The sequence below is a fragment of the Hippichthys cyanospilos genome, chromosome 14, assembly GCF_059441005.1.
Source record: "Hippichthys cyanospilos isolate Australia breed blue-spotted pipefish chromosome 14, RoL_Hcya_1.0, whole genome shotgun sequence".
In the NCBI taxonomy this organism is placed as follows: Eukaryota; Metazoa; Chordata; class Actinopteri; order Syngnathiformes; family Syngnathidae; genus Hippichthys; species Hippichthys cyanospilos.
This window is the reverse complement of record NC_142382.1, coordinates 1498113-1523028: the sequence shown is the minus strand read 5'-3', so window position 1 is coordinate 1523028 and position 24916 is coordinate 1498113. Positions and strand designations below refer to the sequence as shown.

Here is a 24916-nt window from a genome sequence, read left to right as displayed (position 1 = left end):
AGGCATTTAAAAAAAAAAAACGACAGTCTTTAGTAAGCCCTTTTTGGCCCCCCCCCAAAAAAAAGTAGTATAGACTAGTATAGACTAGTGTAGCCCAAGTCTATACTAGGGCTTTTTTCTTTGCAAAAACTAACAGTCTATAGTAAGGCAAAGAAAAAAACGTAAGAAATGAGTGTCGAAAAGCTTTGTTTGGGTAAGGCCTTTTTTTCAGCAACTAACAACAATATGCACAGTAAGGCTTTTATTGTGGACTCTTTGACCACAAATGTTTGAGATTATTTTTGCCCAATAAAATAGTTCTTAAAAAGCAAAGGGCGTGGTTTGACGGGCTCCACTTTATTAATGAGCGTTCGGCATCAATACACAGCACATTCCACACAAAACTTCTACAATTTTTTTCTGCTAAAACCAAAGAAAACGAAAGTCATTTTGGAGCTGCCGGACAGGAAGGCACACTTGCCTTCAAATCAAAAGTGCTAAATGCTTCACGACGCCCTTCTGCGTCTCCTCCAGTTCAAAAGAACAAAACAAATCGACATATTTTTGCGCCGGCGCTTTGCTTTGTTTTGTTCTTGAGCGCTCGTTGGATTTCTTTTTTCATTCAAGTCATAACGGTCCAGAAAGATTGCAGGAAATTGGGAATTCATTCCGCAGCTCGATAGATTATTGAAATAAACAAATATGGAGAAGTCACAGAAGGCCACTTTGACTTTTTGTCGCCAATGTGCAAACTCAGCTTGGACGTAAAAACAAACAAAAAAAAACGCACGATAAGCCAAGCGGCGCCTCATGAAGCGCTTGTGATATTTTCTTACCCCTCTAGATGGCGCTCCCGCTTTCGATAAATAAACCATGGCAATTTCCACTGCGGCTTCAAAGCGACGGCGCCATCTAGAGGAGCAAAAAAAAAAAAAAGCGCCTCACGAGGCCCGGTTTTGCCCAGAAGGGGTTCAGTCGCGCAAGAGCAGGCCGTGGACGCGGCGCAGTTGAGCTTGCGTCAGCAGCACGCGGTGAACCTGCTCCTGACCCCGGGGGCACGGCACCAGGACCCGGCCCACCGGCTCCCGCGGGGCCGCCTTCTCCTCTTTGGCCTCAAAACACACAAAAGGCAACCAAAATAACATTTGGGGTTTTTTACCTTCCGGAAAAGCCAAAGTCTCTTAAAATAAATCGATACAAATATAAAATAGGGATTGAAAATAATGTTTAAGGAGTTTTTTGGGTGATTTTTGGCAGTGTCTAAAATAAACTGAAAAAAATGAACAGAAACGTTTTTTTTTTAAACTTTAGCTTCATCTATGAAAATATTTATTTTCTGAAACGCGCAAATTGACCTTAAAAAATATCCTCATTTTTAATTTCTCAGGAACTATTAAAAAAAAAAAAAACTTTCTGGCAAAATTTTACAAAAACGTTTTATAAAAGTTAAGCAACTTAAAATATTCTATTTTTTTCTCTCTTTTTTGAAAATGTCTGACTTTTACTCAAGAATATCTTAAAACATATTTTAGAAAGACATAGAAATTAAAAAATTGACAAATTTTTACAAAAAATTCTCAAATTTTCAAAAAACCTGCAAATTTCTTCATCTATTTTTTTAATAACACAGAAATGGAAGTTTAAAATGTATTCTCGAATTAAAAAAATTCACAAACCTCTTTTTAAAAATGTAAAAATTTGTTACAAAAAATAAAAATTAAATTTCTTTCATTTTTTTTTTTTAGCAATAGATCCAAATATATGTTTGATTGTTTGTTTAATGACTTTAATTCGCATTTTTCCTGAAACGATTTGCGCCATTTTTCAAACAAAAACCCATTTTCCTCTTCTCAATAACTTAAAAAAAAAATTAAATAAATACAGTCGGGAAGGTAATAATGCCAATAATACCCAAAAAAATCCATTTTGGAGGCGGGGGACTGACCTTGAGGAAGGCGGGGGAGGGAAAGGCGGCAAAGTGCGAGGGGGCGCGTCCGGCCGGCTGCTGCTTGACCACGTGCTCGGCCACCTCGCCCTGGGCGGAGCGCGCCGTCAGCCGCCCGCTCGCCCGAACGCCCGCCCGCCCGAGCCCGGCCCCGGCCTCACCTCGAGCCGCTCCAGCGCGTCCCGCAGCGAGCGCAGGCGGGCCGTCCGCTCCAGCAGCTGAGCGCCGGGCGTCACTGCCGAGCCACAAGCCATGAAAAAGGCGCGGCGGCGGCGGCGGCGGCAAATTTGCCCCCCCCCCTGCCCCGAGGCGTACCGGGGCATTTTCCCGTGATGTCCACCACCTTGACGTCGGCGCTCATCCGCAGCAGCGTGGCCAGCAGCTGGTCCGTCTTCCTGCAGAGGGCGGCGGAGAGCGGCGCCGGCTTGCTGACGCGCAGCGGGGGCAGCGCCGCCAGCTGGCCGCGCATCTTCTCCGCCTGCCAAAGAAAAGCGCCGCCTGGGAAAAGCGCCCAAAGCGCCAAAAGCGTCCATCCGGCCGGCCTTACCTTCAGCCAGTTGTTCTGGTTCTTCAGCCGCTTGATGCAAAGGCGCTGAGCTTCCAGCTGCCGCGTCAACAGCGGCGAGTCCACCACCCGGATGCCCGACGCCGCGCCGGCTGAGGCGGGCGGGCGGGCGGGCGGGAAACGCAAAACAACGGAAGAAAAAGAAGGAAAATTGGCATTTTTACCCGCGTGCCGGATTTTGCCATTCAAAGCATCGACAAAAGACAAGGGGGAGCTGAAATTGCGCCCGGACGGTGACCAGAGGTCAAAGTTCGACGGCCGCCGGCAGGAATTTGGCATCCCTTGGCTAAAATAGCGCCGGAAGGATGTGGAACAAAACGATCCAAAATGTGTCAAAATACGGCACGAGGGTGGGAAAAAAAACAACATGAATAAATACGGACATTTTTGGACTTTTCCACGATGAAATGTTTCTATTCAGACTTGTTCTTCCGAGTTTGAGCCCAAAAAGAAAGTTCAAGGTGGTGACTTTTTCAAGCTTGGTTTTCTTGGAGATTTTCAAAAATTATAAAACGTCCTGTTGGATTTTTTTTTTTTTTTAATATTGATAATAATTGGCCTTTTTATTCTCATAAAAAAAAACTTTAACCACAAAAAAAGTGAAAAAAAAATAATATTTTGATCATTTAGAATCATTTTGTAAGAGTAAAATGATTTTGGGTTTTACAGTGGAGAAAAAAAAAAAATCAGCCATTTTTTTTCTCCGTAAAAGCCATGTTTTTCTGTAAGATTGATGTTTTTTTTTTCTGGGAGGGGCTGGGGATAGACAACATGACAAAAGACGTGCAAATGGCATGCCGGCTTGCTACCTTTTTGCTCTTCTGCACAATTGGCCAGGGAAAAAAAAAAAACAATTTGACATCAGAGTGGCAACCAAGACATTTAGGGAAAAATTATTGAAAAAATGTCTGCTGATTAGTGAAAATGTATAGAAAAAAAACTAAAAATGCTATTTTTTTTCCTGCAAAGGTACAAAACAAATAAATACATATTTCATTTGAAGATAATCCTGTAAGATTTGGAGTAATATGCGGGGAAAAAAAAAGAAAACTTCCCGTGCTAATATCTAAACTTCCTGTGCTAACATCTAAACTTCCTGCGCTAACATTTGATGCAAAAACGCAGCTCAAGAATTCCCCTAAATGCCTTTTTTTTTCCAATGCAGTTTTTTGTGTGGAAAATTTTTTCTTCCTTCTTAAGTCAACTTAAATCTTATGAGTTTGTGACTTGACTGTCCCAGTTTTTGACTTAAGAACTACATTTTTGTTATGAGTTTTTATTAGTTTTCTTCATTTTTGTTATTTTTAGTTTTCATTTTTGTTTTCATTTTCTCCATTTTTGTTATTTTGAGTTTATTTTCTTCATTTTTGTTATTTAGTTTTGATTTTCTTCATTTTTGTTATTTTGAGTTTCCATTTTCTTCTTTTTTGTCATTTTGAGTTTTGATTTTCTTCATTTTTGTCATTTTGAGTTTTGATTTTCTTCATTTTCGTGATTTTGAGTTTGGATTTTCTTCATTTTTGTCATTTAGAGTTTGGATTTTCTTCATTTTTGTCATATTGAGTTTTGATTTTCTTCATTTTTGTCATTTTGAGTTTGGATTTTCTTCACTTCTGTCATTTTGAGTTTGGATTTTCTCCATTTTTGGTCTTTTGGACTTTTGGTTCGGGACGGGCAGACCTGGGAAGCCGGGTCCGTCGGCGGCGTCGGCGGGCGCCTTGGCCTGGCCGGCCAGGCGCAGCTTAAGCTCGGCCTTCTCGGCCTCCAGCTGGTCCACGTCGGCCTGCAGGGCGTCCATGGTCTCCTCGAAGTCCCTGCGGGGGAGGCGGGGGACGGCTGAGAGGGGAGGGCGGGAGCGAGGCCGGGCCGGCAGAGGGCGCTCACCTCTCCTTCTTCCTGAGGAGGTTCTGGGCTTCGTCCAGGCGGGTCTGGATCTTCTCCACGCGCTCGTCGGCGTCCTTGGACGAACTGTCCAGCTTCTTCTCCAGCAGGCTCAGACGCACGTTGGCCTCGCTCAGTTCTTCGCCCTGAACCCAGACGCCGCGTGGGAGAAAATAAGCCTGATGGCCCCCCCCCCCCCCCCCCCCCCAAAAAAATTCTTTTTTTTTTTACCAATTCGGGAACATTGCTTTTCTAATTTGAACATGTTTGGTTTTTTTAGCAAAATTGTTTTTCTCCCGATGAGAATTAATTAATAATTCATTTTCCCCAAATGAAATCCCTTTTTTCCTTTTACAAATGTCTTTTTCTCACGATAAAAGCCGCAATTTGAAGAGAAAAACGATTTATTGAAAAACGGATTTTTTTTAATAGAAAAACTACTTTAAGAAAAACCCTTTTTTTCCATCCAAATGATTTTCCTTTCAACGTGGCAGTTCTGACTTGAAAGTCGGAGCTCTCAAGTCGGAATCCTGACATCATTTTTTATCTTGACTCATTCTAATCCACTTTTGTATTTGCAGGGCTAAGAAAGACGTTTTTTTTGTGCTTGGTTTTGATCAAAAGTCCATTTGTCTTCCTGATATTTTTTGGAGAGAGCAAAAATTCGTTTTAGGGTTGCCAAGCTGACCTTAATCTTGAGGGACTTCTTGAGCTCCTTGATGACCGTCTCCCTGTCCTCCAGCTTCATCCCCAAACCTTCGGCGTCCGTCATTTCCGCGCGGAGGGCCGCCGCGCGCAGCTCCACGGGGGGCGGGGCCTGAAAATGAAAAAAAATCAAAGAAATAAGAGCAAAGTTTGGCCGCGCGCGGAGGAGGGGGGAAAGGTGACCTCGGGGCGCGGGCGCTCGGCGTCGTACTCCCCCTCCTGCATGGCGGTGGCCATCTTGTTCATGGTCGCTACGACGACGCGGCACGAGCGACGCAGGCACTCGTACGGGTCGGCGCCCGGACCGCCGTAAATCTGAAGCCGAGGCGCCGGCGGTGAGCGGCGCTTTTCAATTTTGCCACGGGACGGAGCGTTTGGAAGCCACCTGCTCGGCGGCCTTGAAGGCCGCGTCCTCCATCTCGTCGGCGGCCAGGCCCTCCCGCTCGCCCAGCGGCGACATCATCTGGGCGCCGGCCGCCGCCGCCTCCTGCAGCAGCGCCACCGCCCAGGTCAGCTGCTTGCGGCACTCCCGCAGCGTCTCCGAAACCTGCCCGCAAAGGCACGCTAACCAAACGCCTTGGAGCGCTCTTGGTTGTTCCTATTTGACAAGTCTGACAGTCTTTGCAAATTATATGCAGTGAGATTTTGGTTCCATTTATTAATGCCCACAAAAAAAGAACGAAAACGGTACGTTCGCTCGATTATTCTTTAAGACGTCGCCGTTAATTGTTCTCCGCCGCCATCTACTGTCTTGAGGCGAAATACGAGTCGACGAAGAAATTTCCGTTGCAAAAATTGCAGGAAAAGCAACGGCATAAATCCTATTCGAATGCATCTGAAAAATTGGAATTATTTTATACGGTCCAAAATTTGGACCCTGATCATTTGTGTACACAAAATCAGGCACATCCAGCTGCATAAAACGTGACATTTTTTCACGTTTGAAATCATCTAATGAAAATTTCAGCTCCCTAGTGTTTTTTTTTTCCCCCCATTGATACGTTTATATAATAATAATTAAAAAAAAGAATTGCCATAATAAGCAAGATAATGCCACAGGGGTTAAAATGATTGAAAAAGTGCTTTTTTTTTTTTTTTCCGACCTGCTGAGGGAAGCGGAGGGCGGCGGGGATGCCGGGCGCGTCGGTGCCGGGCATGCGGCGGCGAATCTTCTTGCAGAACTGGCGCACGTCGCCGCACGCCGTCTCCAGGTCCTTGAGCAGCGCGGCCAGCGGCGCCTTCTCCTGGCCGGCGTGCAGGAAGGCCCGCAGGCGGCCCGCCTCCACCCAGATGCAGTCCAGCGCGCTCTGCGTGAACTGGGACCCGCGCGCCCCGTTGGCGGACGACCCAAATGCCGCAGAAGAGAATTTTTTGGGGGGGGGAGGGGCTCACTTTGATGTGGTCGGCCAGCTGCACGGTGCAGTCCTCGCTCTGCTCCGACAGATGGACGCTGTACAGTTGCTGCAGCATGAAGAAAAAAAGGAAAATGAAGAAGCGTTGAAAGAGTTAACAATCGCGGGAGAACTTGGGATGAAGTCGAAAGAAAAAGTCGGGATTTTTTTAGACACTTTGGTAGAGAAACGGACGGGATTCGATCCCTTTCCAAAAAAATAACGTGATTATTATGACGAGGGAAAGATATGATGAGGATGAAGTTTTGATCTTACTCGACAGCAGCATAAAAAAGACAAACGCTTTTCCCCAAATCGGCATGACTAGAATTACAAGAGGGATTTGTGATTTTTAGAAAAAGTTCTACTATTACACCGTAGTGCAAACAAGAAATAGTTCAGAGCATTCTTCCCCTAAAATGACAATTATCACAAGAGTCCTTTGTGATTTTTGCATAAATGAACATGAGAGTACATTTGATTCTACACTATAGGACAGAAAACGACATCGTTCTGACCCCTTGCCCAAAATAAGGAAAAAAATGACGAGAATGAAGTTCTGATATCACTATAGGCAATAGTATGAAAAAAGACATCAACGCTACTCCTCTCCAAATTCACGTAATTATTATTACTAGATTAATTTGGTACAAAAATAATGAGAAAAAAGTTCATAATTAAGACCATTCTCTCATCAGTATTACTACAATACTTTGCGATTTTATAACACTATCGTTAGAATATATTTCGGATACGGCACTATAGTAGAGAAAAAGACACAATTACAAACCGTTTATCACAAGAGTAGTTTGTGATTTTACAAAACCAAAACAAAAAAACCAAAAAACAAACAAAAATTTTTTTTTTATATATAGAGTCACCTGGTAGTACTTGATGGCCTTGGTGAGCGCCTCCACGTTGACGGTCTCGTCCAGCTGGTCCTTGCGCAGCAGCTGGATGAGGAAGTCCAGCGAGCGCTCGTGGACGCTCATCTCCGGGTACAAACAGCCCATCTTCTTGTACACGTCGGCGCCGCACCGGGACAGCGCCCTGAAGCCGGACGTTTTGACGCCGACCTCTCCTCCTCCGCCGCGCAGCGCCGCCGTCGGCGTACGTACCGTTCGTATTTGTGGAGGGTGGCCTGCAGGAGCGTCAGCGAGTAGACCAGGCCCCCGGCGAAGCTCAGCCGCTCGCCCGCCGAGCCCCGCGGGCCCGGGCCCGTCAGGGCCGCGCTATTCTCGCCCAGATCAAACTTCTCCTGCGCTTGCTTGCTGATCAACTCCGCCTGCGCACGGCACCCAAACAAAAGATCCCTTTTTTTGACAATGGGAAATATAAGATTTTTAAACTAGAAAAAGTTGAAAGGTTATATTCAACACAGTGAACAGGAAAAAATGACAAATTTGAACGAATAAATCGATTGAACGTAAAATATTTAAAAGGAAAAGAAAAAAGGGATGAGTATATAGTAAACTGTTTTTTTTAAATGATAAATTTACAAGTGTAATCATGAATCATAAACTTACAAGTGTAATTCAATTGCAATAATAAAAAAATCGCGATATGAAAATCACTCATTTTAAATCATACACGTCTTGACTTATAATAATATAAGTAATTTTCTTCTATTTTTTAGAAGAGGAAAAAAGTTTCCACAATGTAATTACATTAGAAATTGGAAAAAAACTTTGTCTTCTTCAACATGAAAAAATACTTGAAAGCAAGTCATACTTGCAATTTGGACGGCGCTTACCTTGCAGACGAGTCTGGGGATGAGCAGCAGCACCAGGATGCAGTCGTGGTCGCCGCCGTGGCGCAGGAAGGAGTCGGGCATGAAGGAGGTGAGCAGGGACACGTGCCTGTTGGCTTGGGCCACCTCCATCTTACGCAGCTCCATCTCCATGGCCTACGCCGGAGACAATCACCCTCGAAAAACCGTTTTTTTCCCTACTTTCTTTTTCCATCCACCAATGGCGTCGTCCGCGGCCGCCGCCGCCGGCGAATGATCCGCGGGCGGGTACCTTGGCGTACGCCTTGGTCTCGGCAAACTTGATCTTGAAGTCAAAGGTCTCGGCGGGCGGCTGCTGCCGGAGCTCGGCCGAGGCTTCCCGTTGGCTGGTCAGCTCCCGGTTGGCCTCCTGTCAAAAGTCGGGACGCCGGACCCGAGTCGGACGACGCGGCAAGGAGGCGCGGCGCGGAGCGGGAAGGAGGCGCGGCCTGACCTGCAGGTGCGCGGTGAGCTGCCGGTATTTGCCGATGGTCTGCTGGTAGTCGGCCACCGTCTCCTGCGCCGCCTCCACCCGCTTGTCGGCCTCTCGGACCCGGGCCCCGCTCAGGTCCAGCATCTCCCTCAGCTCCAGCTCCGTCTCGCGGGCGTTCTCCTGCAGCTCGTCGTTCATCTCGTTGATGGCTTCCTGCCACCGTTCCAAACGCCCATCCGGACGGACGAAAAAAAACAAAACGTTTTTCGTTTTGAAAAGTGTGCTTGAACGATTCAACGATGAAGCTTCACGATGCTTCTGGAGGCAGGGGTTGTATTTTTGATCCCTCTAAACGGCACCGGCGTTTTCGAGAAACCGCGCCGTTCTCCCTCGCTACAAAGTGTAATATCAGCGGCGGCCAGAGGCGGCGCCAAACAACAAAGATCAAGCCAAACAAAGCACGAATGAATGACCTGTTAAAGGAGAAACCAAATCAGTTCCCAAACGGCATTTTTTCGGGTACGGCCCACGTGGCACCGGTTGATCCGCAAAGCGGTACCGCTTGAGGTTGGGGACCCCTCCTCTCGATGGCACCGTCTCAAAAAAGGGATTTGAGGAACGGGTAAGGAATTGCATGAAGGAATTCGTTCAGTTTTAGTGAAGAGGAAATGAAGCTTCGAGATGCTTCATGAAGCACTTGTATTTTGGTTGCATTTCTGTTTTTTTTTTTAAAAAGAAATGGCAAGTGCCACCTAGAGGTGTCAACAAACACAACAAGGGCTTCATGAAGCTTCTTGAAGCTTCATTTTTGGCCTTAGTGTCCTCCGTTTCCATCTTTGTATAAACAATTTCTTCAGGTTGATTTGAAACGTATTAATTTTGGCGAGCGTTGGTTTTTCCACCACCACTTGAAGCGCTCACCAGGTCGCTGACGGTCTCTCTCAGCTCCCGGACTTTTTCCTCCAGATCCAAATTGCGCTCCGTCAGAGTCTCCACCATTTCTTCCGCCCCCAAAGCTGCATCCACCTGATGATCATCATTAAACGCATCAAAATAAATGATTGTATACAGTAATAGCCCAAATATCAATACAAACACAAAAACATTGTGCGTTTTCTTCATGTCAGTATTTTTTATGCGTCGCGCCACGTTGCCGTCCTTTCCAAACGCTTGCAAAGGAGAAGTGGAGAGGTACACCCTATAGGTGTCAAATTTAGCCCATGTCGAGCTCATTTACTGCCATTCAAAATTGGAATTATTGTCAATTTTGGACATGTTGAAAACCCAATGTTTTATCATGCATTTCGCCCCATTTTTGCATTCAATACTTGCGAACGGGGCGCAATAGAAATGTTTGCGTTGACACCCCAAAACCACAAGGCGGCGCTAGCGGCAAGCCTTTCAATGACTTCAATGGCTGGCTTAGCCTGGACTCCCATAATGCCAGTCTTCAAATGTCATAATACTCAAATTATGACATGATAAATATTCCTATTTCAACGAGAGCGCCACGGTACCATCTGGTGCCGGAGATGTTTAACTACACTATACAGCGCAAAAGCAAAAATGGAAATTTTGCCTACGCTTCCTTCCTATTTGAGAAGAAGCGGGCCTACGAGCGTGCGAGGAGGCAACCTGCTCTTTCAGCTCATCGATGGTTTTCTCGGCCGCCGCCATTTCTTCTTGCAGCTTCTCCTTGTGGCCCCGCAAGGCGTCCAGCTCGCCGTTCTTCTTCTCCATCTGCTTCTGCAGCTTGACGTGCTCCTGCTTCTCCGACGACGACAGATCCCGCATCCTGACGTCCGCGGGAAACCAGTGAGGAAGGCCAATTAATATGGAATCATATTTAATTGGAGGAAATGAAACATTTAACTCATTCAATGCCAGGGACGTATTTTCATGTTTTTTTTAAAGAGTTAAGAATCTGGGATTGAATGTCTGGAATGTTTAAAATAAACAAAAAAAACGTGAAAATACGTCCTTGGCATTGAATGAGTAAACTGACACTTTCATTTCATTATTTAATGGTATATTTACATTTAAAAACTACTAACCTGACCAACGCTTCTTTCAGTCTGGCGTTTTGCTCCTCCAGCTGTTTGACGTGATAACTGGACGCGGCTCCGTCAGAACCTGACAACCACACACACACAATAAGATTCAAGTCCTTTTTTCCCTCCATGTTTAACCCATGCGTGATATTTTGTCCAATCATTTTATTGTTAAAGGGAAAGCACTGAAAGAAAACATGCGGGAGCTGTAATTTCACCACCATTTCAATATCGTGAAAATGACGCGGAAGAAAATGACCCAAAACGGTCAAAGTAGCGCCCAAGGTTTTTTAAGACCACCTTTCTCCTCAATCTCGTGCTTGAGAATCTCCAGGTCCATGGTGAGCTCCTCCACCCTCTCCTTCAGGGAGTCCACCTCCATCTGCAGGGACTCGGCGCGCTCCTCCGCCATCTCCTTGTCCAGCGTGGCCATCTCGATGGCGTCGGCCGTGTCTGACATCTCCTCCACGTAGCGCTCCTTGGCCTCCAGGGCTTCCTTGGCCTCCTGCAGGCAGACGTCACAGAAGGTCGGACGCCGCTATCCACCCGGATATTTTTTTCTCCCCCTCGTACCCGTTTGGCCTCCTTGAGTTGCTTCTGCAGCTCGGCCTGCTGCTCCTGCATCTTGCTCCTCCATTCCTGCAGCTGCTCAAGCTGGATCTTGTGCTTCTCCGATTCCTTGAGTTTGGCCTTGTCCTCGCTGCGCTTGGCCTTCAGGGTCTCCAGCTTCTCCTCCAGGTCCTTCACCTGAGCCCGCAGAGCTTCCTCCTCCTGAAATACGTTTGCGCATTTTTCAACCCCAATTCTCTTGTGTTCTTTCACAAAATAACAGAAAACAGTTAAATATTATGTCCTGTAATTATAACAGTAAGGATGGAGGGGGGGAAAGTTGACCAAATGGGGATGTACTTCAAAATAGGTGGACTAAAAAAAATTGGTCTTACTTGCAGACATATGCAGTGTTACAATGTCAATCACAAGTTTGGGATTATTTCCATGTTTCCAAAAATAAAGTCACGTTTACATGGAAGATGCATTCTTTTATTTTGAAGGGCACCCTTGAAAGACATCACCTATATTATAATTGGGGACATTCGATACCGATATTCTTTAGACCGATACCAGTACGATGGCATAGCTCCTGAGTAGTCACCGATACCAAGTAGCGATACCACTAATGCGTTTCATCCAAAAAACATGTAAACATTTTTAAACAATGCATTTTTTGCCTTGAAATTTCACGAGGCAAATTTCTATTTTTATAATTCTTTTATTTTTCTATCTAATCATTTTTTTTCTTAATGATCATAAAACTGCTTCAAGTATCGGCTCCCCTTGCAAATACCAATATCTTGAAATAACGCCGGGTATCATCCCCATACTGATACGTTTTATCAGTACTTGCTCATCGCTAATGATAATAAGTGTATACTAAATTTGATATCAAGTTGTGATTCATCTATTAACAGTCCTGCTCTTTCGCACGCAAAAACATGAACATTGGAACTGAAAATGATTGACAACGTGTTGAAAATGTGACTGCAAAAAAATGTAGTTTGTAAAGATAGGAAAGATTGTTTTATTTAGCGCGCTAATTGTCATGCTAAGTCGCACGCAGCATTGCTTTGATTCATTTGCGGCTTGTTAAAACAACGAACACGCGGGTGCTGTGGAAAAACATGCATGTCAAGATTAAGTAAACGTCTATTTTTAGAGGTCACACTTTTGACGAGCTGTTAGAACTGACAAACGACACTTTCCGTGTCAACGCACCTGTGTTGCCGTGGCAATTTCCTGCCGGGGTTGGGGGGGGAATGGCAATTAGGCAGCAGCTGGAGAAAAGCCTCAGAAAGCTCGTAAAATTCACATCGCTTACTCTCAGATATCCACGTAAACGCGGACATGGTATGACTCTGAATTTCAGGGCACGCGCGCACAAAAAAAAGTCAATCCCCAAAAGCTGAAGAGGTCCAATAAAGGATTTAAGCAATATTGCGGGTCGACCAAGTCGGGTAAGTCGACTTCGGTTGACCAACGATTTATGAACGAAGCAAAAACGAGTCATAAAACGGGCCCGGATTAACACGTTCAAAGCAAAGGCGGGCATATTTGTGAACCCGAGACCCGCAAAAGGGGGACGGCTCCAAATCGAAAAGGGGCCGGTCCTAAACGGCGCCGCGAATGTTTGGAGCGGCCGGTACGGACCTTGCTGGGCACGGGCGGCGGAGGATTCCCCGGCGAGTGCGGAGCGGGGACGAGCGGGGCGGCCAACGGGGTCTGAGCCGGCGTGCCGGCCTCGCTGCTGCTCATCTCGCCGGCGGAGGCCGAGGCCGAGGCCGAGGCGGATCCGGACGCCGCCGGAGCCTTCGCCCCGGAGCCGGCGGGACGGCTCGGCTGCTGCGGGAAAACATGCGGCGACCTGCGTTATATCTCTTTTTGATCTTGGCGATCTTTTGTTTGTAAACGCTTTTAATGTTGTACTTTAAAAAAGGTGAAGCACATTTGAGTTTACCTTGTGTCTTAAAATTGGACTTTTGCCAAAGTTCTCCATTAAAATTCAAAGTTCTAACTTTGAACTCAAAATTCTCACTTGGTTATTTTATTGAGAAGTCTGAGAATTATTCTCAAATTTCTGAGAATATCTAACGCCATTCTCAGAATTCTGACTTGAATCGTTTTTTTGTCAGGATTCTGAGAATAAAGTCAGAAATATGAATGAGAATTTGTGATTTTGCCATTGGAATTCTGTGCGCGATGAATGCGAGAACTAAAAATATTCCGAATTCTGAGTTTTATCGCTAACGTCATTCCGACACCTTTTTTTTCTTCCCTGGCCCCAATCCTCATTTGTGGAATTCTAAATAATGAAATGAAAATAAATAAAGACTATTATTGTCATCTTTTGCATAAACCGTATGCACATCAACCGCTTGCGTGGCCCGGCTGCAAAGTTTCAACGCGGCAGAAAAAGTTTGCAGACCCCTGCGCCAAAGAAACGGAGTTGTTGAAAGCGGGACGGCCCGGTCTCACCTTGGGCCTTCTGGCCGTGGTCTGAGGGCGACGAAGACGCAGGAGGAGGAAGAGGAGGAGGGGAGGGAAGACCAAGGGAACAAACGGGCAGGGTTAGTCATTCGAGAAGGGAAAAAGAAAGAAGGCGCAACGCGCGCAAGCTACGTTTCCATTTCCAAATGTTGACCAAACCTGGCCTTAGATTCTTAAATCTATCTTTTAATCCCGAAACAAAATACGTTTTTAAATAATGAAGCGCGCGGCAAGCTTAAAGGTCGGAATAAAACAAGAAGGAGCGAGACGACGGGGCGCGCGTGATGTTGCTTGCTAAGGTCACGAAGCATCAACGCGCTCGGCTGGAACAAACGAGGCGACCGGTACCGTTGCCGCTGCCGGCGAGCTGAATGAATGCGTTGTACGCTGCGCTCCGGTCGGCCGGGAACCAAAACGGAAGCCGGCTCAACCTCAACCGTCACTTTCGCTTTGGTCCCTTTCCATTTGCTTCACGCGCTTCTTCGTTTTGCTCACGACCGTCAAACCACACATTTACACAGCTGCTGTCATTTGGGGGCATTGATTGAAATGACCAATGTCCAAAAAATAAAATAAAATAAAATAAAATTAAAAAAAAAAAATTGCAATGATTGTATAACTACCTTTCCGCAAAAATATTATTTGTAAAAAATATACATAAATAAAATGACAAAATATAAAAATATAGTCATCTACAATATTGGCAAATAAAATAAATATATCCGATATAAAGCTAAAAAATTTGAAACAAGTAAAAATATAGAAATGAAAAGGAAAAAAAAACACAAAAATATTAAGACAGGAGTTTAAAAATATTTGCTGGAAAGATGAACAATACAACACTATGGGAGGACAAGCCGAAGATACGGTATGAGACCAAAAATATTATAAAGTAGAAAAAAAAAGGATAAAAATATTATAACGAAAGAAAACCAGACAAACTTACAAGTAACAAAGCCATAATTATTCTATCCCCGTGTGTAATGTATATTCATGTATCGCAAGCCACAAATGGCCCCCGGGCCATAGTTTGGCCACCCTTGCTCTAGATTGGTTGAAGATAATCAACATTTTGTTTTTTTGGCCATATTGGCCAACCCTTTATGCAAGTTACTGTCCAACATTTCACCGTGCTCACTATATGTCAGTGGCATAGATAGAAGAACATGTGATACGTTAAGTACGTATATTATGACGGATAATTCGCCGATGATGATGACATGGTTTCCGGAGCGTACATTGGCGCCGGAGAAATCAAACTGAAGTCGATTCAATCGAGTTAGCTGAATTACCATTTAGATGCTCAAACTTCAAAGCAGGAAAGACGAGAAAACTTGTTTATTTTCCTCCCCTTTCTATTTTTTTTTTTGCTAACCTCCAAAACTTTGCACACATCTCACCAACTCGGCTTTCGCCAGTGGCATCGGATGCTTTATTGTGTTACAGCCAGATCGTTCCGCGGAATTTAGTCCGAGCCAACCAAATAAGAACGGACAGCCTCTTAAACCCCAACGGCTAACCTGACCAAAAAAAAAAAATAATAAAATTACTAGCGTGAAAAAAAAGACGCAAAAAAATCGGAATGGCAGATAAGCGGCGAGCGTCGCGGCGAGCGTCGCGGCGAGCGTCGCGGCGAGCGTCGCGACGGCGGGCGGTCTGTACCTTTCGAGGAGCCGGCGTCTGCCTCATCATATTTGCAAGACACAGACAGACAGACAGGAAGAGACGAGGCGTTCAGGACAGACGGACGGACGGACGGACGGACGGAGACAAAGGCGGGCGGGTCGGCGAACTGCAGCGGTGCAAATGGTCGCGGCGGCGACGTTTCCCCCGGCCTCCCGTCCTCGTCCTAATCCCGGCGCCTCAGCAGCATTCTGACATCGCGGCGCCTCGCCTCTCCCACCCCCCCCCCCCCCCCGACCAACCCTCTTCCTCCAATCCCCTGCTCCCGCATTACATCACCATGCACCCTCTCCCCTTTCCGCCTTTTTACCCACTCATCGCCACGGCGACCGCTGGAATAGTCCGGCTGGGATGGTGATTCGAAGAGACAATGTTCAAAAAAAAAAAAAGCAATGCAGAGAAATGAGCCGCGACATCACGGATGCCAGACCCCCCCCCCCCCCCCCCCTCCCCACCTCTGTCTCCTAGCAACGGCGATGCACCCCATCAATAGCTGCAGCCACAAGTGAGCTCCCAAGTCAAGCAAAACAATCTTCTGCCTATTCTTATGTCATTAACTCTTTGAATTCAAAAGAAATGACCTTTTATTTTGACTAAACCTATTCCTCACTCCAAAAAGAAAATTTGCAGTTTATAAGGCCACTTCATTCGAAAACGTAAAGGCTTTTAATAACGAGGAAAATACGTTTCGTTTTGTTTTTTTACTTTTCTTATGATATTTATCATAACGGGCCAAAGATTAGGACTCCTATTGAGCGAATATTAAGAAAAACGTCATTCATCGCTTTGCTGGCCTATGCCATCAAGCGGCCTCAAGTGGCTTGTTTTGATTGGCCGACTCGCCACAAGTCATGGCGCTGCTGGGGTCATGTGATCTGTCCTGAGCGCGGCGCTTTTCTCCTGGCAGGAAGTGGTTTCATATTTCAATCAAACACATTTGCCTTGCTCTGGGCTGAGTTGCAAACTGCCATGCATTTTCTTTGCTTTTGCGCGACCCAGTGTCACCCAAAAAAAAAAAAAACAAAACAAAAACGTGACGTTATTTTTGGTTTGGCAGCATCATCATCCCTGTCTGACGGAATCCTCTTAGAGCCGGCTCGCTCATGCTGCGAGAAGGGGATTAGCGGAGATCGTCACAGCTACCGCTCGTGGGAAAGAAAATGGCGGGCCCGATCGTCATGGAAACCAGATGTGGCGAAATCTATGGTCCTTTTTACAATAATAAATATAGACGTGAATTTTGATAGCATTGGCTACTTGGCAGCAGAAAGAAAATCCCTTGAACATTTTGGAACAAATCTGCGTTTTAAGTTTGCCCACTCGGCAAAAAAGCGTCAATGTGTCACGTCTCTTTCGACATCGTCACGTCCTCCTCCTATCGTTGTATTATTTTGTTAATATTTCATATCATCTGCTGTACTGTGCGGCAAACTGGGAAAAAACTAAACAAAAAGAAAACAAACAACATTGAGCGAAAGACAGGCCAGAGCTGAGAGCATGGTCACGTGACAGGAAGCGATGGGCGTGCCCTCTTCCTGATAGCCGCGTGGTGAGCTACGCTTGCCACGGCGGTTAAAACGAGGTGAGGGAAACATGCCGCACCTTTTTGGCCTTGACTCCTCGCTGCGTAGTGGAGGGAGGGGGGCGGGGGGGGGGGGGTAAAAAGAACGAAGGATGGTAGGTAGGTATTTAGGTAGAAATGTTGGAAAGGAGGGAGGGAAGGAGTGCAGGATGAAGCGTTAAAAATCAAGATGATCGGCGGCATGCCGGAGAAAAAGGGGGCGTGTCCAGACAACCTTCACGTCTGCATTTGGAGTACACCACACACTTTTCTTTTTTTTTTTTTTTATAAACGCAAAAATGAGCATTATGGTATAACAGTTATTTGAACTTGAACCATGCGTGGTCAGAGATGAAACGTCTCCCTCTGCAGGTGGATTTAATTCACTACAAGTACTCGTTCACACGTCCGAATGAAACATTTTGAACGTGGAATTTCCTGCAATTTATGATGAAAGAATGCGATACAACTTTGCTTTTGTCAAATTTCAATCAAGATTGTTACCAAACGTAATTTGCCTCTGATAATAACGTCGATTTATTGATATTGCGAGAATATCACCTAGGCAATTTTTTTTTTTGTATACGCTGCGAACTGGAGTACATTGTAGTGATAATCAGAATTTTGAAAAGTGGAAATCGGGACGGTGCGTTTTTGTATCTTTTTAAAAAGAAAATGAAGACCCGCGCGATTCCGGATATGTTGGGATTATGCACGTTTGATTTGATACAGCTTTACACTCGCAGATATGACTCACCACTTTGCCGGACTTGGACGTGTCCAGGATGTCTGTGAGGAAAGAAAGGATGAAGGATGAAGCAATCAAATAAATCAAATAATCAAATAAAAAGACGGCGATGCGCACCTCGCTTGGGCACCTTGGCCGAGCCGCTTTCGGGCGTCTCCGGGGACGTGGTGTCCTCGTCTATCACTTGGATCTGAGTCAAAAAAAGTCACCGGGCATCAAGGTCAGTTTTTTTTCTCCATTTTTTTACTGGATTTTTTTTTTTGTCTGTGAAATCAAAACTTCGCAATAAGTTTTCAAGTAAAATTAAGTTATTTGTAATGCAGCATACACTGTACCATTTTGTTCAATCTTTCTTTTCAATTGCAATTAAATAATAATAAAAATATCTAGTATAATTACAGTGAAAACAATGAAAATATTTTTTGTAAAATATTGTTGGAGTAATTGTATAAGTGCATTAAAAAACGGATTTATTTTGAGCAATTATGTAATACATGTGTACATTATGCAGAAAAGGTTTGTTCAGTTGCAATTGCAAAATAATAAAAAATCTAGTGTTTTAAAAAAAAACATGTTTAATTATTTGTATTCAAAACTGCAAATCAAGTAAAAAAAATGTAATTGTTTTTAGGGCTAAAAATTTGTACAAACTTTTATTACTGCATTAAAAAAAAAAATATATATATATATATATATAAGATATATAATTTTTTTCCAGCAATTACTGTAAATCGTACATGAATACAGTATGTAATAGGAACATTTTCAACTGCGATTACGAAATAATTGTGAAAAATAATTCACATTGAAAAACAACGCGAATTGTATTTTACAATAAAAAAAAATTGCGACATTTATACTTCTTTTACATTTAAAATTGAAACCACGTTTTAAAGACATTTCTTTTAAACATTAAAAGCAACAGCAATCAATGAAATGGTTTTACGCCTGAATGGTATTTCAGCGAACCATTTGTTTTTTGGGCGGCGAAAGCGTACCTGCGACTGTCGCACGAAAATGCCGTGGCCGTCCCGGCAGGCGAAGTAGCGCTTGCCCTGCACGGTGCCGTCGTTCTTGCCCTTGGCCTCGTCCAGGATGACGCCCACCCACTTGCCCGAGGCGAACAGGGTGGCGCCCACGTAGGCCACCGTGCCGCGCTGGCCCTTGCCGATCACCTCCACCGGGGAGCCCACCTTGGGGGGCCGCCCTCCGCCGTCCGAGCTCATCCTCGCCGTCTGCGTCCGACACAGCGTTCGGATGTGATGCCGACCCGATGCTAAGCTCAGGCCATATTGTTTCAAAGGTTTTTATGTTCTCTGTGCTATCCTGCAATTTGCTAGCATTCTGTAGATTAGTCCATCTTAAATGCTGTACATTAAAGAGTACGCTTTTCTTTTCAGAATGAGAGCAAATTAAATAGAACAAGAAGAAACCCGTTACCAAACTGTCTTGTACTCTACGGTAGTGAGCCCTTTCCAAAAAATAGTAAGCCTTTATTCAGCAAATCTAATTGCATCTAATTTAATTACAGTGCACTTTTCTTTTCAAATTGAGAACAAATGAATTGGATCCTGAAGCAAACGTTTGCTAAATTGTCCTGTAGTGACTCCTTTGCACCTTCTATGCCTTTATTTTTTTCCATCAAATATAATTTCATGCCATAAAACGATCAGTCCATTTTTCCTTTCGAATTGAGAGTAAACAAACTGGAACCTGAAGCAAACTGTCTTGCCGTGACCCCTTTGCACATTGTATGCCTTCAAATCGAATTCAAATTCAATTTAATTACAGTTTTCTTTTCAAATTGAGAACAAATGAATTGGATCATGAAGCAAACGTTTGCTAAATTCTCCTGTAGTGACTCCTTTGCACCTTCTATGCCTTTATTTTTTCCATCAAATATAATTTCATGCCATCAAACGATCAGTCCATTTTTCCTTTCGAATTGAGAGTAAACAAATTGGAACCTGAAGCAACCTATGAGCAAACTGTCTTGCCGTGACTCCTTTGCACAATGTATGCCTTCAAATCTAATTCAATCTAATTACAGTACAGTTTTCCTTTCAAATTGAGAACAAATGAATTGGAACCAAAAGCAACCTTTTGCCAAATTGTCCTCTAGTGACTCCTTTGCACATTGTATGCCTTTATTTTTCACATCACAGATAATTTCATGCCATTAAAGGATCAGTACATTTTTTTCCTTTCAAATTGAGAGTAAATGAATTGGAACCTAGAGCAACCTATGAGCAAATTGTCTTGCCGCGACCCCTTTGCACATTGCATGCCTGTATTTTTTTCACCAAATATTATTTAATGCCATAAAAATAACATTACAGTTTTCAAATCGAGGCACACGCCTACAGCTTACGCTCGACGACGTGGCACAAGGGACGAAAAACAAAAAACAAAAAACAAAATGTAGTGTGCCTCCATGAGAGCGGGTGACTCAGCAGATGATTCAAAAGACAAGGCTGACGTCGAGCAGACTCGCAAAGTATACGACCACCAAAAATAGATGTTCTTATTTACTCCCGATCGGTAAAAAAAAAAAATCAAATAAAAACGTAGTTTTTTTTTTTTTTTCATTTTTGCAGCTGTAGTAAGAATACTGTGAGGGTGATTTTCAGACCTTTTGGAATATTTTTCTTGAGCGCAACATCCACCACATCCTGGTTGAGAAAGACGCATTGCTTAACTTGAGTTTGAGCTGAAATCCACCGTCCACAAAAAACAAGGCCATACAAAGCATAAAGAGCATTTGTTGCGCAGCAATCTCTCGGGGAATGTTAATAAAGATAATAGCGCATGGCCGAGCCTAAGCCCCACCAAGAGGAAAATCATTGAAGTCGAAAGACAGGAAGGAAGGAAGGCAGAAAAGTGGGCTTCGGCAATAAAAGGAGGAGGATGCGCGATCCCAACTTGGGTGCGAGATAATGAAGGACGGAAGGCGGGAAAGAAGGAAGGAGCTTCATCGAGTGAATGACTGCAAACAGCTGTGATTAGAAATGATGCAAGAACGTCCCAAACGGCTGTGAGGAACAGGGAAAGGACTGAAGGAAGGGTGAAAGAAAGGAATGATGGAGGAAAGTGGCTCAGGAAGAGAAGAAGGAAAGCACTTTAAGGACAGCGGAAGGATGCGTGACTGAAAACGGATGCAATGAACGGAAAGAAGGCAGAAGACACAGGGGAGGGAGGGAGGGAGGGAGGGAGGAAGGAAGGAAGGAAGGGAGGAGGAAGGAAGCGAGGAAGGAAGGAAGCGAGGAAGGAAGGAAGGAAGGAAGGAAGGAAGGAAGGAAGGAAGGAAGGAAGGAAGGAAGGAAGGAAGGACGGAAAGACGGAGGCCAGGCAGAAAGGAAGGAACCTAGGAAGGAATGATGAAGACACGGAAGGAAGGAACGAAGGAAGGGAGGGAGGGAGGAAGGAAGGAAAGATGGGGAGGCAAGTGAGGAAAATGGAGGCCAGGGAGAAAGGAAGGAACCTAGGAAGAAATGATGAAGACAAGGAAGGAAGGAACAAAGGGGGAGGCAAGGAAGGAAGGAGTGAAACAGGGGAGGGTAAACAAGGGAGGAAAGATGGAAGAAAGGGAGGAAGGAACGAAAGAAGGAAGGAAGGCAGAAAAGAAGGAAGGCAGGGTGGCAAAGGAGCAAAGATGGAAGGAAGAAAAAGAAAGAAAGGAAGGAAGGAAGGAAGGAAGGAAGGAAGGAAGGAAGGAAGGAAGGAAGGAAGGAAGGAAGGAAGGAAGGAAGGAAGGAAAGATAAACAAGGGAAAGAAGGCCGATCTTTAGAACATGTCTCCTTTGAAGATTATTGGGGACGCTCCCGCACTCCCAACGAGTGCAACTTGAAGCTAACATGCTAGGCTAAACCACGCTATGCTAAAAGGCCTCATTTGAGATGGTTATTGATGCTGGCCAACTCCAAGCAGGTGAAAAGCATCTTCAAAACTATGCTCGGATAAGATTTTGGAATGTGCGGAAAACGACATCCTAGCTAATAAAAGAACGCTGAGCAGTGAGGTCATCGCTGGGATGACACATCGGAATTGGACAAGTATCACCAACGGGAAGTAAACCTCCACCGTCACAAAATAAAATACATTTAAAAAAAAAAACAACAACAAGCACCTGACGTCTGATGGTCACGACACCTGAGTTCCGAGCGGAAGTCAGAAACTGTCGAGCACTCACCCGGCTGAGCGCGCCGCGCCTGCTTTGCGACATGCGCCCAAATCCAGTCCCTCTTCAAAAAGACAAAAAAAACAAAAACAAAAACCGCTGTGACCAGGCTAGCACAGCGGCACCGATACAACTTCCTCCTACTTGACGCCTCCCATTGAAATGCAGAGGCTGCAAGCACCCTGAGCGCATCGCTGTGAGTGCATGAGACAGGGGGGGATGCTGGGTCCTAACGCCCGCAAATTCAATAACTTGAGCCTACCCAAAAGGTACGTTACCTAAGTAACATGAGTTTATGACTGTGTACAAATCTCCAATTTAAACTTCCTTGTCGCCACCGTGTGGCACCTAGAAGCAATTACAATTAGCCATAATAGATTGCCCATCACTAATTGTGCGACAATCAATCGATTATTCAAGACCTATTCGGTTTTCTAATACAAATAATATTTACATTTTTTTTTATTATGATTAATAGGTACTTTAATTATGATTAAAGTCCCTGGTCGATTAAAACTCAGTGGCAAAATTACTGATTGCTTTAGGTAATAAAGTGCAAAAGTAATCAATTACTTGAAGTATTCAGGCACCAAAGTAATCAATTACTTTAGGTCATCGCTGAAGTAATTGTTTACATTATGCACTAAAAGACGAAAATGATTGATTCCTTTTGATCAATGCTTCTAAAAGAGAGGGTCGGGCCCCCCCGGCCGGGAGTGTATTTTTTTTTTTTCAGTTTTTTGACTAAGCTGTAACCCGTATAAATGCTAAAAAAAAATAATGAACAGTTGTTGAAAGTTGATTTATATTGTTTTTTTCTTGTGTTAATATGAAAAAGGATACAGATTTAGGTATACTAGCACACTTTATATAGATAATAATCTTATTAACTCATTCGATGCCAGGATCGTATTTTCACGTTTTTTTAAGAGTCCGGATATTAAATCCTAGATGCCTGGGTATTAAATCAATAATTAAGTAGAGTACATTCATTTCCAGATACTTAAGTATTAGATCGATACTTCAGGGATTGAATGTCCAGACTCTGAAAAGACGCGAAAATACATTCCTGGCATCGAATGAGTGAAAAGTCAGCGCATGGAGTGTGTGTGTGTGTGGGGGGGCTTGTCGAAATATAACTGAGAAGCCCTGCTTCAGGGTAAAGTAAAAAAAAAAGAAAAAAAATGTCCCAAGTTTTGAATTTCTTGACTCTTAAAAAAACCCCGTAAAAATACGTTTTCGGGATCGAATGAGTTCAAACGATTTGACGGTGACATCTGTGCAACTCCCAAGAAATAAAATTGTGTCAACTCCTCGCCAACAGCAACGGCAAACAAGTGCACTGGGCCCCGTTTGATCCAAATGGTCAGCAAACAGCTTTGATTCAGTCCCGGGACAAAAGATGGACGTGACGAGCATCCGAGCGGCCTGCCCGCTAAATAGCCGGGATTAACCGGATCGCGCCAGTTTCTTTGCGCCGGACGCACAATTGTGCTTGCGGACAGCTGAGTCACAGCAATTGAGCACAGTCATGGCAACAAAGGACTTCTTTCCAAACATTGATGACTTCCATTCATATTTACCGCAGCACTTATTATAAATATAGCAACAGCTATTTCTGTTCAAACTAAACCTTACTGAGGCCTATGATTCTTTATGCATTTCAAGAAAAAGACAATTGGCCTTTATTCAAATCGAAGAAAACAAAAAAAGACCAAAACAAAAACATATTTGGAAAAACAAAGTTATTGATTCAAAATTATTATACTAACAAATGTAAAAAAAAAAAAAGGTAAGTAAGGGTGTGTGGGTCCTTTAAATTTACTCAAGTCGTTATAAATAATGGAATTTAAAATGGCAAATATTTATATACTGACACGTGAATATATATCTATATATAAAATGCTTTTTAAGCATTTAAAATTGCTCAGCTATATACGAAAGAGGAAACCTTCAAAACATGTTAGTCACAGTGACAAAAAAATGTCTATAACGTATGCTACAAATATTGATTCTATGCTATTTCGACTAATAAACGAAAAAAAAATCAACCTTTTGATCTATGGTTTTTTTTAATCTTAAACTCCTCAAACATTTGAAATCCTTCAAAACAGGTTGATTTCAGTAACTCAAAAATTTGAAAGCATAGAAAGTATACTAAAAATATTGCATGGTATGAAATGAAATTCAATATTTTGGCGAGAAAGAAACGCCACACACGTTTGCAAATTAAAATTTAGGGACAAAGTTATATTATTAGCATAAAAATCAACGGAATACGGACAAAATGAGAACGTGAGATTTGGCGCCATCTAGCGCATTTAACACGCATATTTCACAAACTAGCAACTAATTAGGGATTCACTTTTCATGTAGGACAATTAAATTGTACTGGCAAAAATAAATAAATCCAACAGCAAATTACGTCACAAAACGTATAGATAATTCGGCATAATAATTCTAACCAGCTTTAGCTCTTCAAATTCCCAATTTTGTTGTACACCTGCTGTTAAAATAATTAAGATTCAAAATTATAAATAGACAAACGAAATCTACGCATTTTTCATTGCCAACGAAAACTAATTACGCACAAGCGGCATATATACGATATAACTGAGTTTGTGGTTTCGACCTATATCGATTTATAATCGAATTATAATCGAACGCGTGTTTTGACGGCTGCCAAAGATGGACACTCCCTCGGCTAGCCAGCTAGCTAGCGTCGGTTAGCTTGCCCTTTGAAAACGCAACTCGCGTTTACGCATCATGACAACTCACAATATCTCGCGATATGTCTTAATAGTCCAACTAGTCCCTCGCAGGTGAACCGAAGTGGCGAAGCATACCTGCTTTTATCCGAAAATGTCGCTTGGTGCTCGGCTTGGGCCACTCGCGTCCATCCGTGGAGGAGATGCTCCAGGCTCTCGGCTCACTGGGCTGAGGTGTCCGAGCAGGTGCCTGATTGACCGCGTCAGGCAGCAGCCGG

The 24916-nt window shown here is 43.9% G+C and overlaps 1 protein-coding gene across 11 annotated transcripts; it reads right to left on the bottom strand.

The window, feature by feature from the left end:
* Window positions 1-316: 316 nt before the first annotated feature.
* Window positions 317-24916, bottom strand: dctn1b (dynactin 1b). 11 transcript variants are annotated; one of them, XM_088432738.1, is made up of 31 exons: window positions 24777-24916; window positions 18751-18987; window positions 17870-17942; window positions 17762-17793; window positions 17046-17066; window positions 15423-15440; window positions 13749-13769; window positions 12924-13115; window positions 11292-11489; window positions 11019-11223; window positions 10722-10800; window positions 10303-10462; window positions 9589-9693; window positions 8689-8880; window positions 8488-8604; window positions 8220-8372; window positions 7585-7751; window positions 7348-7516; window positions 6468-6536; window positions 6179-6391; window positions 5461-5622; window positions 5259-5390; window positions 5059-5187; window positions 4374-4516; window positions 4170-4303; window positions 3299-3310; window positions 2472-2581; window positions 2240-2402; window positions 2086-2159; window positions 1925-2014; window positions 317-1091 (listed from the first exon to the last, which is right to left on the bottom strand). In XM_088432738.1, exons 2-31 carry the CDS (start codon window positions 18976-18978, stop codon window positions 951-953), a joined length of 3702 nt encoding a protein of 1233 aa, XP_088288864.1. In that variant the 5' UTR covers window positions 18979-18987; window positions 24777-24916; the 3' UTR covers window positions 317-950. The 11 variants fall into 11 exon arrangements, with proteins under 11 accessions (XP_088288864.1, XP_088288857.1, XP_088288858.1 ...); XM_088432731.1 differs by lacking the exon at window positions 24777-24916 and adding an exon at window positions 21943-22103; XM_088432732.1 differs by lacking the exons at window positions 3299-3310; window positions 24777-24916 and adding an exon at window positions 21943-22103.